Source organism: Rhipicephalus sanguineus, chromosome 6 (genome assembly GCF_013339695.2).
Source record: "Rhipicephalus sanguineus isolate Rsan-2018 chromosome 6, BIME_Rsan_1.4, whole genome shotgun sequence".
NCBI lineage: Eukaryota > Metazoa > Arthropoda > Arachnida > Ixodida > Ixodidae > Rhipicephalus > Rhipicephalus sanguineus.
Genome location: NC_051181.1, coordinates 13,772,520 through 13,786,481, shown reverse-complemented (window position 1 = coordinate 13,786,481; position 13,962 = coordinate 13,772,520). Strand labels below are relative to the sequence as shown.

At 47.7% G+C, this 13,962-nt stretch overlaps 1 protein-coding gene across 4 annotated transcripts in view; it reads right to left on the bottom strand.

Annotated features, from left to right (window-relative positions):
• The window catches only part of LOC119395606 (glycerate kinase), a 221,694-nt gene that overhangs the window by 162,609 nt on the left and 45,123 nt on the right, over positions 1-13,962 (bottom strand). For all 4 annotated transcript variants that reach the window (XM_037662588.2, XM_049416696.1, XM_037662585.2 and 1 more), the window contains exon 4: positions 6,907-7,058. In XM_037662588.2, the coding sequence (XP_037518516.1) occupies positions 6,907-7,058 (152 nt within the window). The remainder of the gene's footprint in view (positions 1-6,906; positions 7,059-13,962) is intronic.

Genomic DNA, 13,962 nt, shown 5'->3' with positions numbered 1-13,962 from the left:
TGTCCATTGCCAGCATATCAGTGAGGGTTTTATTCAGATGCTCAGTAAGGCCATTCGTCTGCTGGTGGTAGGCAGTTGTCCTTTGGTGAGCTACCTGGCTGTATTTCAACATCACTTGCGTTAGGTCTGCCGTAAAGACTGTACCTCTGTCGGTGATAAGGACTTCTGCGGCTCTGTGACAGAGTAGGATGTTCTTGACGAAGAACTTCGCTACCTCGGCGGCAGTACCTTTGGACAGCGCCCTGGTTTCAACACAGCGGGTGAAATAGTCCATAGCTGCGATGATCCACTTGTAGCTGGACGTTGACGTCGGAAATGGCCCCTGCAAGTCCATTCAGATCTGCTGAAAGGGTCGATGAGGTGGATCAATTGGCTGAAGAAGTCCTGCTGGCTCTGTTGGCAGTGTCTTGCATTGCTGCAGTTCTGCATGTCCTCACATAATGAGCGATGGCCAGTAGTACTTTTCTTGTATTCTCGCAAGCGTGCGGATAAAACTTAGGAGGCGAGCCGTTGGGTCGTCATGCAGGGCCTGCAGAACATTTGGTTGCAGTGCCGAAAGTATGACAAGGCAGTTGGCTCAGGCCAGCAAGAAGTTCTTCTTTAGGAGGATGTCGTTTTCCAAGAAAAATGATGCCAATCCTCGCTTGAGTACCTTGGGGACAATAGTAGTCTGGCCTTCCAAGTATTCTGCCAGGCTTCTGAGTTCCGGATCACTTTGCTGTTGTTCGGCAAAGTCATTGGCACTTATGGGCCCCAAGAAGCTGTCTTCATCGAGGTCGTGATGGGGCAGCTAGTCAAAAGGTGCGCAAGACAAGCAGTCGGCATCAGAGTGCTTTCGGCTGCTTTTGTAAATGACGGTGATGTCAAATTCCTGAAGTCTGAGGCTTCCCCATGGGACAAAATTAGAAATTGGGCTAGTTGGTTGTACATGTTGGAGGAGAATTGCGCTACAGTTAACTGAGACTTAACAAAGCTAGAGGACGGACGAATGTAATGAACACGACAAGCGCAAACTATCGACTGAATTTATTGAAAAGAACGTTGAAGGGCGAAAATCCTATGAAAGGGGACACCAGTCAATCTACGAAGGGAGAGGGCCTTACATTCTTCTGAACAGGTATCTTGCGCCACACGTGCCTGGTGTGGGTGATGTCAATGATGCTTGTTTCTTTTGATGAAGTCGATTTCTTGGGGGGTAGTAGAATGGAGCATGAACTGACGCATGTGCTTTACTGGTTAGTTATATGGTAGGCCTGCAGAAACTGCAGTATTAGCCAAATCAAAGAACAAGAAGACCAGAGAAATATGGGAGGCCTACCATATAACCAGCAAAGTTCATGCTCCATTCTACTAACCCCACAAGAAATCGACTTCATCAGAAGAAACAAGCATCATTGACGTCACCCACACCAGGCACGTGTGGCGCAAGATACCTGTTCAGAAGAATGTAACGCCCTCTCCCTTCATAGATTGACTGATGTCCCCTTTCATAGAATTTTCGCCCTTCAACGTTCTTTTGAATAAATTCAGTTGATAGTTTGCGCTTGTCGTGTTCATTACGTTCGTCCGTCCTCTAGCTTTGTTAAGTCTCAGTTAACTGTAGCGCAATTCCCCTCCAACATTCCCCGTGGGAGGCGCCTTGAAGGGTCCTTCAAGTTTGCTAGCCAACACAAGGCATGGCGATCGCTCACGACCTCGAAAGGCCTGCCGTATAGGTAGGGGAAAACTTGGGCTACATCAAAACTTTGATGTAGCCCAAATGATGGCAAGGCACTCTTTTTCTGTCGTCAAATACTTTAATTCCGCCTTTGACAATGACTGGCTAGCATAAGTGATGACCCTTCCTCAACCTTCCGTCAGTTGTACAAGTACATCGCAAAGTCCTATGCAGCTTACGTCTGTGCGTATTTCTCTATCGGTGTCTTTGTCGAAGTGTCAGAATCGGTGATGACTGCAAACGTCATTTCAGTTTTCGGAATGCTTCTTCCTAAGGCGTTTCCGACTTCAACTGGATCTTGGTTTTGGTCAGGTTAGTACATGGCTTGGTGATGCGGGAGTTTTTGACAAACTGCCTGTAATAGGCACACAGGCCGAGAAATTGACACACGGCCTTCTTGTTGACGGGTGGCGGGAATATAGGGAACCCAAGCTCAAGTTAGCGGCGCGACGACAGCGCCGCGCCAGCCGCGCTGCGGCTCTGTCGGAAAGCTCTGAACCTTCTGCGCGGCCGACTCGGCCCCTTTCACGGTAGCGGTAGCGCACGTGCGCACGCGTTCATCTCTCGGTGCGGGTAACTGGGAGGCCGTCAGCTGGGTACGTTGAACCGAGAGGCTTGCTGTGCGAAGCTGCGCATTTCCACGATGGCAGAAGTGACCCCGCGGAAGCGCAAGCGTGGTCCGAAGTACATTGCGGTTTAGTGGCCAGCCACAACAGTGCAGACAAGGCACACGATTCACGTGTTAAACTGTATCGGTTCCCGGGCATGTCGCACGAGAAATAAAGGCGGCAAACGTGGATAGCTGACAGCGCTGTCTCGCCTTCTATTTTGGCTGTCTGAGTTCATCGCTTTCGTTCGTTCCGACTACCTGAATCGGTAAGTAACGGGGCGCATGCACGCAGCGACTACAGTAATGATTACTCGCTGTCTTTTCGCATTGTTAAAGTCCAGTTACGGTTGTAGGTGAAGCAACTTTGTGTTTTGATTCCCCGTGCTCGTGAGACCTACCCGTCGTTGTTGAACGTTCAAATTCGCGTTATACCATTAGTGTTGCGCGGTTGGTTGAATTCAACTGAACTCCGCACATTGTCAGAAGTTCGGCGCCTGCATTTCACGCGTCGGGAAGGCTGCTTTATCACGCTGGAACGGACGTCTGTGCATTTTCAGCAAGCTTTGACATCGTTCTGCAGGTTTGCTTTGTTTTTGTCACTTTATCGGGGTGATATATATTTAAGCCGCTAAATATAACTGGCACTTAATACATGCTTTGCAATTGCAACCTTGAAGTAACCACCTTCTGACTTTGTGCGATTTTCTAGCCGCGTTCACGCAACAGGTTTTATACACCGGTCAAGTCGATATCGTAAAAAGAGACTGCAAGCATGACGCGAGAGCCGAAAAAACGAGGCAAGCAGTTCATCTTGCTTCACAGTGGTTGAAGCTCAGCTAGCTGCCTCGTGTCTTAATCGGCGGGTGATTCTCCAGCGGCACGGAGGACTTGACTCTAACCTTCTCAGGAAGCAGTGCCATGGCCGTATAATCTTTTTTTCGCACGCCGCAAACGTTTCTTCACGAAAGTACACGGCTGCTACTGTAAGCATGCCGTATCAAAACAACAATCATATGATTTGTAGTCCACGCCGCGGAACATCGATAGCGTGTACGGCTTCATTTCGGAGTGCATGTGGACCATTATTCATCTTTAACATGACAGAATGAGACTTACCTCGAGGTATACGTCCTACACGGTGTAATCGCGACTTGGGAAATGCATTTCGCTTTGAGTTGGGCGTCGTTGTTGTCGATCGTCTGCTCTTCACCGTTAACGTGATTGACGAGCCTTTCTCATTTTATCAAGTTCGCTTTTCGGAAGTGCCAGTCAAGCTTGAAAATCCTTTTGAAGCCGCACTGCAAGCGGTACATTGCGAGGCGCCGCAAGTGCACCGCGAGAGCTCTGCACGTGCACAGAAGCGAGCAGCAACGCGGTAGAGAGAAGGGAAAACGCGCGCTGCTAACACCCCAGTTTCTCTTTTTCTGCCAGAGATGGCGCTGCCTGTCAAGAGCAGCAGCACCGCTAAGCGTTGCTTGGGAAGCCTATAGCGATCGCGGCTGTGTTCTACGGGTCAGGGAGGACTCCAGAGTTGCTGATGACGTGTCCTAGGAAGAGGAGCTCTTCGTACGCGAATTGGCACGTCACCGGTTTGAGTGTTAGGCCAGGTGACCTTATTGCCTGAAGCACTGTTCCAAGGTGTGGGAGGTGTTTGTCAAAGCTGGAAGCGAAGATGACAACGTCATCCAGGTAGACAAGACAAGACTGCCACTTCAATACAGCCAGCACTGTGTCCATAATGCGCTAGAATGTCGCAGACACTGAGCGAAGACCAAATAACATGACCTTGAACTCAAACAGGCTGTTCGGTATTATGAAGGCAGTCTTCTCGTGGTTTCTCTCGTCAACTTCAATTGAACAATAGTCCATCTTGACGTCCATTGAAGAAAAGCACTTTGCGTTAGAGTTAATCCAAGGTGTCGTCTATGCGTGGGAGCAGATATACGTCCTTCTTCGCAATCTTATTCAGGCGACGGTAATCGACACAGAAATGCCGAGTTCCATCCTTTTTCTTCACCAAGATTACAGGTGATGCCCACGGACTTTTCGAAGGCTGCATGATGTCATCCCGCAGTATTTCATCGACTTGTTGCTTTACAGCTTCTCAGTCTCGCATCAAAACTCGGCAGGGACTCTGACGAAGTGGTCGAGCATTTTATACCGTTACCATGAGGTGTTAGCAAGTGGCGTTTGTCTTTGTAGTACTGCAGAATGCATCATAGCTGTTGCTGTTGGCAAGCAAGATAGCTTGGGTTGACGTCGAAGAATGGTTGAGGCATTGTAGTCGTTGTTGTAGATTCGTCAAAATCTGAAAAGGCGAACACACCACTGATACCAACAATTTTCTCTACGTATGCTGTCGTTGTGCCCCACTGAGGCGTTGGAATTCTTGGCTGAAATTCGTCATCATGCTGCCTTTTCCTCCATGCAACCGAGAAATGCATCTTGCGACGCAAATGTCACGATCCAGCAGCAAACACTGATCACTCTCGATGACACCTTCGATGTCTTCAGAATTATGACACTGGAGCAAGGCGGAATGGTGACTTGATCCTCGAGCATGTTCAAGACACAGTGACATGGGCTCGTATCCAGCGGTGTCGCTTTGTCCGACGATAGAGTTATCGACTCGGTTTTGAAGTCGATGACGGTGCCATGATGGCTTAAGAAGTCCATAAGTATGACATCTGGAGCAGTGTTGTAGGATGACGAAGATCACAGAATAAGTCGATTATTGATGGTGTCTCTTGCTGTGTGGACTCCAGACGATATTATTAAATCGCCTCGAGCAGTCTTGATTTCGGGGCCTTCCCAGGCGTTAACTTTCTTCAACATTGGGGTGAACAGCCCACTGACGGAATAGTCGGCTTCTGTGTCGACGAGAGCTGTGATGATGTGGTTGTTGATGAGAACGTCGAGGTCACTAGTTCGTTGTCTTGGGTTGTGATTATGCCATGGTGTCGGATCACAGCTACGTCGGGTTGTTCCGCTGCTTCTACATAGTGTCGTTAGGTCTTTTTCTGGCCGCAAAGTTTCGATGTCAAGGCTTTGTTCAGCTTGCGGCGTGTTCTTAAGATTTTGTTGCGGCAGCGGTGTGGACAACGATCTTCAGCATTTCGTCATACAAAAACCGCACCTCTATCGGTTACTGCCCTTAGTTTCCCGGATATGGGCTTGCGAAACGTTCCCAGGTAGGGCCGCTGTAGTGCGGCCGTTGTGGTGACAGGTCATCGTCATGAATGGTGACCTCGACGCGATGGCCATCGAGGTCTCCATTCAGATGTGGAGAGATAGTTATTAATATCCTGTGGCTTTACACCTCACTCAGGACGTGGCGCGTTAATGGCAAAGCCGCGCAGGCCCATCTCGCGGTAGCACCAGCGGTGGCAGGTGTGGTGAGCTTCTTCTCCGCCGTGGTAGCAGAGTGGATAGTGGTCAGGGGCGCGCCAAACATCACTCTTTCATGCGGCGTAGCGTTGGCCTACAGGCGGGTGGGATGGCGTCGGAGGTGACGGTAGTGCCTGGTGACGGAACGGAGACGGCATGGGGAATTGGACCGTGTCGACACACAGCGTGCAGCAGCTGCATAGCTCACGACTTCGAGCTTAGGTTGCAGCGGTCCAGCAACTCCCAGTGTCTGCTGGAGTTCCTTGCGAATAATGTCATCTACTGAATGCACCTGGGGGTTACGATCCAGGGAACATCCTGCGCAGCTGTTCACGCACAACCGCTATGATCATCTCGCACAGGTTGTTGGCACCTGAAGCTTGGGCTTCGGCGTAGTTTGGCGTAAGTAAACTGCACTTGTAATGCCGCATCCGCATCTCAAGCGTTTTCTCGATTGTCGAGACTTCGGAAGCGAATTCTGCGACCATCTTTGATGGGTTCCTGATCCATCCAGTGAAGAGTGTTTGCTTTACACCCCTCATAAGGAAACTCACTTTCTTCTCTTCGGTCATGCCGGGGTCGGCGTGGTGAAACAATCGGGTCATCTCCTCTGTGTAGATGGCGATGTTTTCATTGCGAAGCTGAACCCGTGTCTCCTGCATAGCTGCGGCCCTTTCCTTGCGGACGACACTCGTGAAGGTGTTGAGGACCGTCATCTAAAAAAGATTGCAAGTTTGAAGTGTGGATTCTTGGTCCTAAAACTGTGTCCTCGCAGCATCTTCTAGGTACAAGTAAACATGACAGTTTCTCTTCAGAGTCCCAGTTGTTGAAAGTGGCGACTCGGTCGTACGTCTCCAGCCAGCTTTCTGGGTCTTCAAATGATAATCCACGGAAAGTCGGCAGCTTCCTGGGCTGCTGCATCACCAGTGTCACAGGTGACACAGTGGCCGTCTTCGTGGATGTTGTCTTTGTCACCGTGGTTTCTGGCTTCTCAGGTAGGAGTCTGTGTTCCGACGTTCAATACCTCTCCACGGTAGCAAGAATTAGTAAATGGCAAGACTTGGTAATTGCTGTATTATACTCATTTTCAGTTAAGAGTTTATGTAAAAGCCAATGACGCATTGCAGCTGAAATGTGGATACCAGCTATTCAGTTACCAAGTGTTTCAACAAACAAGTGGGTGAGTGCTGACCTGAGATGAGCACAATGAGGATGTCCGTGTCCTTGAGCCTGTGCATGAGGGCCACAATGGCTGCAGCAGCAGCCACTGCCCTGTCGTCCGGCACGTTGTCCTTGGCACCTTCCAGCACCTTGACTGAGCCATTAGGATTGGGCAGCATCTCTCTGGTATGCAATACAAAAAAACATTGTGCTTACCATGGAATCGTAATTGTCTCTGCAGTGGTTCAGCATGCAAATCAAGAATAGTGCAATATAGTGTTGTCGATACAAACAAGTTTATGTGAGAATGAAGCCATAGACAAGTTTCTGCACGCGTTTGCACTGCACCAAACAGAATTTGCACACTTCGAGAGCGCAATCGGTCTCTTGCAGTATAAGCTACAGTTAAACCTGCATATAACGAAATTTACAAATTCCCGAAAAAGTTTGTTATAAACAAGTTTTCGTTATATCCAGTTTCAGCACGAAAGTTCGGAAAAGAAAAGCACAAATTAAACACAAGGTGAACTGAAGGCAGAGCTCCCCCAAACCATTTATTTAGCGGCAAAAAACTGTGGTATTTTGCTCTACTGCTTGTTTGTGAGGGATGGCAATACTGAACGTTCGTAGTACATCAATACAACACTGCTCTGTCATCGTCATTCCAGGCCTGGGCACAACTTGGGTGCAGCACCGTCGCTGCTGCCAATGAGCTATGGCGGTCGCTGCTCGAGTAGCTGGGCAACCCAAAGGCTCCGGCCATTGGCTCCGTCTCGGGCGTGACAGCCAGAACGTCAACTCGCAATACGCTCATTAAGACTGCTTTTTCCTGTACCCCCACTATATTTTTTTTTTGATCCCGCCTCTCCCCCTACATTCACCGCAGCCCTCCAATACACAAATGTGAATAAAGCCGTGCCAACAACAACGAACTCCACATCAGAATGGCTGTCAGTTGGGCTTGTTGGTCCGTGATCTTAAGGGTTGAATCGCGCAAACGAGATAGGGGCTAAAAGAAGAGACGACAACACACAGAGCACAAACTACAAACAAAATTTTATTTCCTGAGCACACAGTTTTTATGCATCACTAGATGCCACCAGGTGAGTACAAAAATCAACTTCTTAGAAAAGCGAGCTCTTTGGAGGGAAGTTAACAGACGGCATGCTGACACATTCGGGACCTAATCTAACAATGTTCTCAGCTTCGATTATTTTTCTCGTCAATTTATCGTTCTGAGATGTGACAACTGTACATGCGTTGAACAGAGATTGACACCATCCTCCTTGGTTGACACCCACATATCTTGCAGTGAATCGCAAGCCATCCGTCATGTCTATTTTTTACATTGTTGTTATGTTCTCTAAGTCTGTCATTAATACACCTTCCGGTTAAACTTTTGTTGGTAGTTTGCACTCTGTGTGTTGTCGTCTCTCCTTTTAGTCCCCGTCTCGTTTGCACGATTCAACCCTTAAGAACTCCCCATGCGGCGTGAGCTCGAGGGCAACGTTTTTTAGATTATTTTCAGTTTGCAGACTAGTTTCGAGAGGTGGCCAGGTTTTGTCACGATTGCGAGTGGTCGCGCTGGCATAGCGTTGAGATCGGTTGAGATGCATTACGAAGGGCGACGCTTGCTTCAGCCGCATGCTTTTGCTGCGTTGTTGGTGCTCGCGCATTAATCCCGCATGTATTCTGAGGTTTTACGCGTTCCACGATGGCATCAACTCTTTGTAGTGATCGTGCATACGTATTTGAGTAGATACCGCGAAATGTCAGCGTGGATTCTCGACATGCCGAGGTGCGCAGCGCACCGCAATCTGTTGTTCGGAGTATGCTTCGGCTGTGGCAAGTCCCGTGCCGCCACGTTTCTTCATGGGAGCTTTTCTGTATGTTTAGAGGCATTGAAACCAAGTTTTCAGTTGAGCTGCAAAGGAACCAGGTCTGTTTCGACACTTTTTGTACCCTTCTTGCCGCACTTCGGGACTGTGATATGACAGGTGTCGGTTGTCCCATTCACAAGGACACCACTGCTGCAATAATATCTGGGGTATTTACGTGCCAAAACCACGATCGATATGATTATAAAGCACGGCATTGTATTGCCTCCGGAAATTTAGACCATCGGGTGTTTAACGTGCACTGACATCGCACAGTACACGGTCCTCTAGCACATCCATCGAAATGCGACCGCCGCGGCAAGGATAGAGCCCGCGACCTTCGGGTCAGCAGTCGAACACCATAACCACTGCACCACCAAGGCGGACCACCACTACTGCAGAGGTTCTTCACTCATACACAGTGTTAAGGATGCATTTTGCTGCCAAAGACGCTTGCAAAAGCCTAAGAATTGAATATGGTATACTTTTGAATAAGTCACGAATCTGAAAGAGCCGTTCTTAGAACGAATGTATACAAATTGATGCTCACGTCCTCATATTCATATATTTATTTATTTATTTATTTATTTATTTATTTATTTATTTTATTTTATTTAGTTATTATACTCATAGGTTTCAAAACGGGACATTAGATGAGAAGTAATCCCAGAAAGAAAGGCCGGTTAGGACGATGTCAGATAGAAGTGCATTGCATATGTTTTTCTCTTTTTTTTTCAGATATACTGCAGGCCCTTCACGGCCCTTGCGAGTGGGTACATGAATACGTGAAAATATATACATTGCCGAAAATTCATGTTGAAAATTTATGTTTCACCCGTACTCATACACAGCTTCGCTGTAAAAGAAGGTCGATACGTATTAGAATGGGTGCATGCTATAGGTCCAAAGCACCTGTAGGCGTATAGCACGAGGAACGCACTGGAATGGTGATTTGTTTTATTGCGATAGCAATTATATGGACACTCTCGGCTGATTTTTGCCGTCACAGTCTGTCGACACCGTCATGTCCCAGATATGTAAATGTACATATATATAAAAAGGCACAAAGAAAAATAAAGCAGAAGAAAAAGATTCTGAAGTACCCGACCGTGGATTCGAACTAGCACCCCCTCACTCCTCTGCACGCTGCGTTAGACAACTCAGCCACACGCCATGTATGCGCCGGCGAAATAACAGTGAGCTATTTATATACACCATGTAGCAAATCTCGGAGGAGCGTGAGCGTGTTTTCTATCACGCAACGCTCCTAATTTTCTTTCAGTTTGAAAACTGCCCTTGAGTCGCGCACGACAAAGTGGCCCTTTACTGTACCCACTCGTGATGTGGAAGGAAAAAAAAAGAAAGAACACTGGGAACACCTTGCATCAGACGCCCCCGTGTGGCTGGAGACGCAGAAAGTAACTCCACGCGCCACAGTTTAAAAGAAAAAGAAATATCTAAGAGCGTCTGATTCTCCATTGTCGACACTTGCAGATGCAGCGCTCCTAATTTTCTTTCATTTCGAATACTGCCCTTGAGACGCGCACGACAATGTGGCCATTTTCTGTACCCACTCGGGATGTGGAAGGAAAAAAAAAAGACAAAGAACACTGGGCACACCTAGAGTCACTAGAAAAGTTTCAGAGTATCGCATCTGTTTTCCGCGCACCGCCGCCGATGCGATTGGCTTACTCGCATCACGTGACCTCTCGCCGCCATATCCCTTCCAAGCGCTTTGGGTGCAGGCGCGTTCAATGCAGAGCGTGGCCGGACATTTAGCAGTACCACGGTCCCCAGAAGTACTTCGTCGCTTTTTTAAACGCGTCATGCAGACAGGGGCGTCAGCAGACATTTTTTTCGGGGGAGGGGGGGCACCTCCTTGGTCTGAAGTGGCGGCTTGGCAGGCAGATGTGGTCGAGTGTCATTTCGTGCTATGTATGCCACGGGAAAAAATTTCGGGGGGGGGAGGCACGGGCCCAGTGTGTCAATCCCTGGCTACACCACTGCATGCAGATGCCAGAAGAGAGCAGCTCACCAGCACTCGAACGTTACTGGTGAGCTACTCTGGGAATCTCGTTTATTTTTTGCATGCCGGTGTGGGAAATTAATATGAAAGAGCGCCGTTCTACGTGGCTGCGTAGTTGGTCGGAATGAATTCGCCCCATCGAATAACACTCCTTCCTGCAGTACACTAACTTTGCTGGAAAAGATCTTATGCCACAGGATACTTCACTTTTTCGGTTCACTATGGTCAGCGATATTAAAAACTACATACCTTTCTATTTGCTCGGCTGTTTATATCGATCTGCTGAACAGATTACGCAGGCTATCCGAGTTATGAGCGTGTCACCCACGAGAGCAAAATTGAAGATTTATTAAAATAATAACTGTTTACTGGTATACCTTGAAGGCAATTGTGGCATGATCATTTGCCATTGCGCAAAACAGAAGCGTGGAGCTCTGTTCATAAACTTGGTATAAGGCAATGTATCAAACGTATTTTTAAATTTGTAGCAAAAAAGTGCTGCTAATGCTGCAGTGCGCCGAGCGTACCTTTAAAATACTGTTTAGTGGGTGAGAAATGGTCACATCAAAAAAAAAGCAGATCCCACGCATTGAGGGAGTCGATTTTATGCGAGCCCTAGGTCTATATACATACTGCGTTGCAGTAGCATGCGCTTTAAAAATTCCGGGAGGTGCTATTTCTAATCAAAAGGACATAAAGCACCGTGCCGAGGAAGTTTCAATCAGAGTGCATTATGAAAAAAAAGTGCAGCAGTGCAGAAACCAAACCCCAGCTGTTCACACGCTGGCAACGAAAAAAAAACTGTGTGTCGGAACACAGCAAAGTATTTGCAAATTCATTGCAACGTTGGGAATATTAAGGAGACAAGAAATAGGAAATGAAACAATTAAGTAATGATGCCAATCATTTTTGATGGCCTAATTTCTACGTATCGCAAGATAAGATGCACCTTACCTACCGTACGCCGATTCGCCCGTGCGTTCGGCTGCTGGCGTTCCGAATCAAGACATAAATACGTCGCGCACAACTTCCAATTGCCATACACACACAACTCCTATTACACATATCAACCAGTTGAACAGCAAGCATGGTGCGCAAGCTATGCGTCAGCGATCAGTCGAAGGAGGCCATGTTGAATGTTCTCGATGTTGTACGATAACGTTCTCGAGTGCAGTGAACCTGAAAACCGACTGCAAAGCTAGCGCAAACAGTCAAGACTAACCAAATGTTGAAGTAAATGGCATCTCGCACGATGTCACTGCGCTAACGCAACTATGTTTACAGCTCCGGACCTAGCGAACACACCTGGGCGTGACACGAAAAGAGACCGATGAAGCCATCGCGAGCACATGGCAACATTCGCCGTACGTTTCATTAGTTACACCGCTAACCGCGCAGTCGATCCATACCTGTGATGACTCGAAATCACTTCTAATGTCCTCTTCAAGAAATACACACACATAATTCCGTTCCTTCGAGCGAAACACGGCACCGAGGCTAAAAGATCGGTCATTTCTCAACACACACTAGCAATGCGCCGGGCGGTCTGGAAGGGAAATGGCCGCCGCCGCCCAATGTTGCCCGCGTGCAGCCTACCTTTGCGGTACTCTGATTTTCCAGTGACTCTAGGCACACCTTGCATCAGACGCCCCCTGTGGTAGGAGGCGCAGAGGGTCACTCCACGCGCCGCAGTTTAAAAGAAGAAGAAATATCTAAGAGCATCTAAATTTCCCCACTTATATTAACCGCCGGTTTTATGGCCAATCCCCCGTAGTGGGTAAAGCCAAGAATTAAGGGTCAAGCAAGCAAGCGTCTGATTCTCCATTGTCGACACTAGCAGCGTGTTGCTCAAGCACATAGGCGTAACAACTGTGGCAGTTGCTAGCTCGCGCTTGCCCTGTGCATGCCTGTGTGTTCATTTAGGGCATCCTTCTTTGTGCTTCAGCGGCAGGCTGCAAGTATCGAGCTGCTTCTGGTTCTTCGTGTGACATTACGATTTCTTGCTATCACATTCATTGCTTCGCCCTTGCAGCGAAACTGTGACTTTTTTCTTTGATCAGTGAATAAAGGCAACTAAAAATAATTAAAAATTGGAGCCCTTTCACGGCAGGAGTTGAGCAAGGGAAGCAACTGGAGGGAATAAGTAGACGTATCCACATAATTGTTCAGAAAGCGTGAATGCTCCTTCTTAATAAAGACGAGCTCCCCAAGCGAGGCAGCGTGCCTTATAGTACATGAGCTCTCGCCTTTTATGCCTCTGATATGCCCTACAGGAATGACAGTTATCATGCTTTTGCGCCACTTGTGGCCTTACTTGGTTGCAGTTGACATTTTGAAATATTCGTAAAATGAAAGAACGATAGCTTGGGCATGTTGGTAATCCATCTAAACACCTACAGCACACCGAAGGGACAGGAACAGAAAGAAACGACGTCCACATCGTTTCTTTGTGTGTTAAGATTCGTAAAATATTCGGGCTTACAAATGACATTAAGTAGGATGGAATACTGGGCGAGTTGGTGCAGATTCATCGCGGCTAACAGCGTGAAAAACACAGACGAGGACGAGAAGTGGACACGGCACAGTGCTGTGATGTGAATAACCATCATTAAGATGACGGTTATTTGATTCGATGATAGAATCGAAGAAGGCACTGCTTCATTTGAATATCGAACTTTTCGAATACTCGCATACACCCCGTAATTACGTCACTGCCTGTTGCATTCTGCTTCACGAAATCGAATGAAAATGACATGTTTTTCTGGCTTTCTTGCTGCTTTTTGATTTGGTAGGGTTTTCAGCAGCTGGCGTAATACGTGTTCAGATGAGGTTGGAAAATAATTGAGCATTACGGGAGCCTAAGATGATTTGCGCATATACAGGCGAAAAATTAATGCCGGTTACAACGGGAAACAGAATGAAGGTAAGCGCACTGTGCAGTGTTTGCCTTATCTTTAACTTACTTTTTTTAAATGCCGTCTTACTTGCTGTTTCTTGTTATAATGCTGAGATACAACAGTGGGTGAGGCGGCAGCAAACCCAGCACCATGCTGAGCAGTCCTTTTTGCTTCATGCTACAGGTTGCGGTGGTCATTCTCGGAAACCAAGCATCGACTAGCACCTGCGCTGCTTCGACAACGCTGGTTGTGGTGGTCATACTCGGAAACCAAGCTTCGACTAGCGC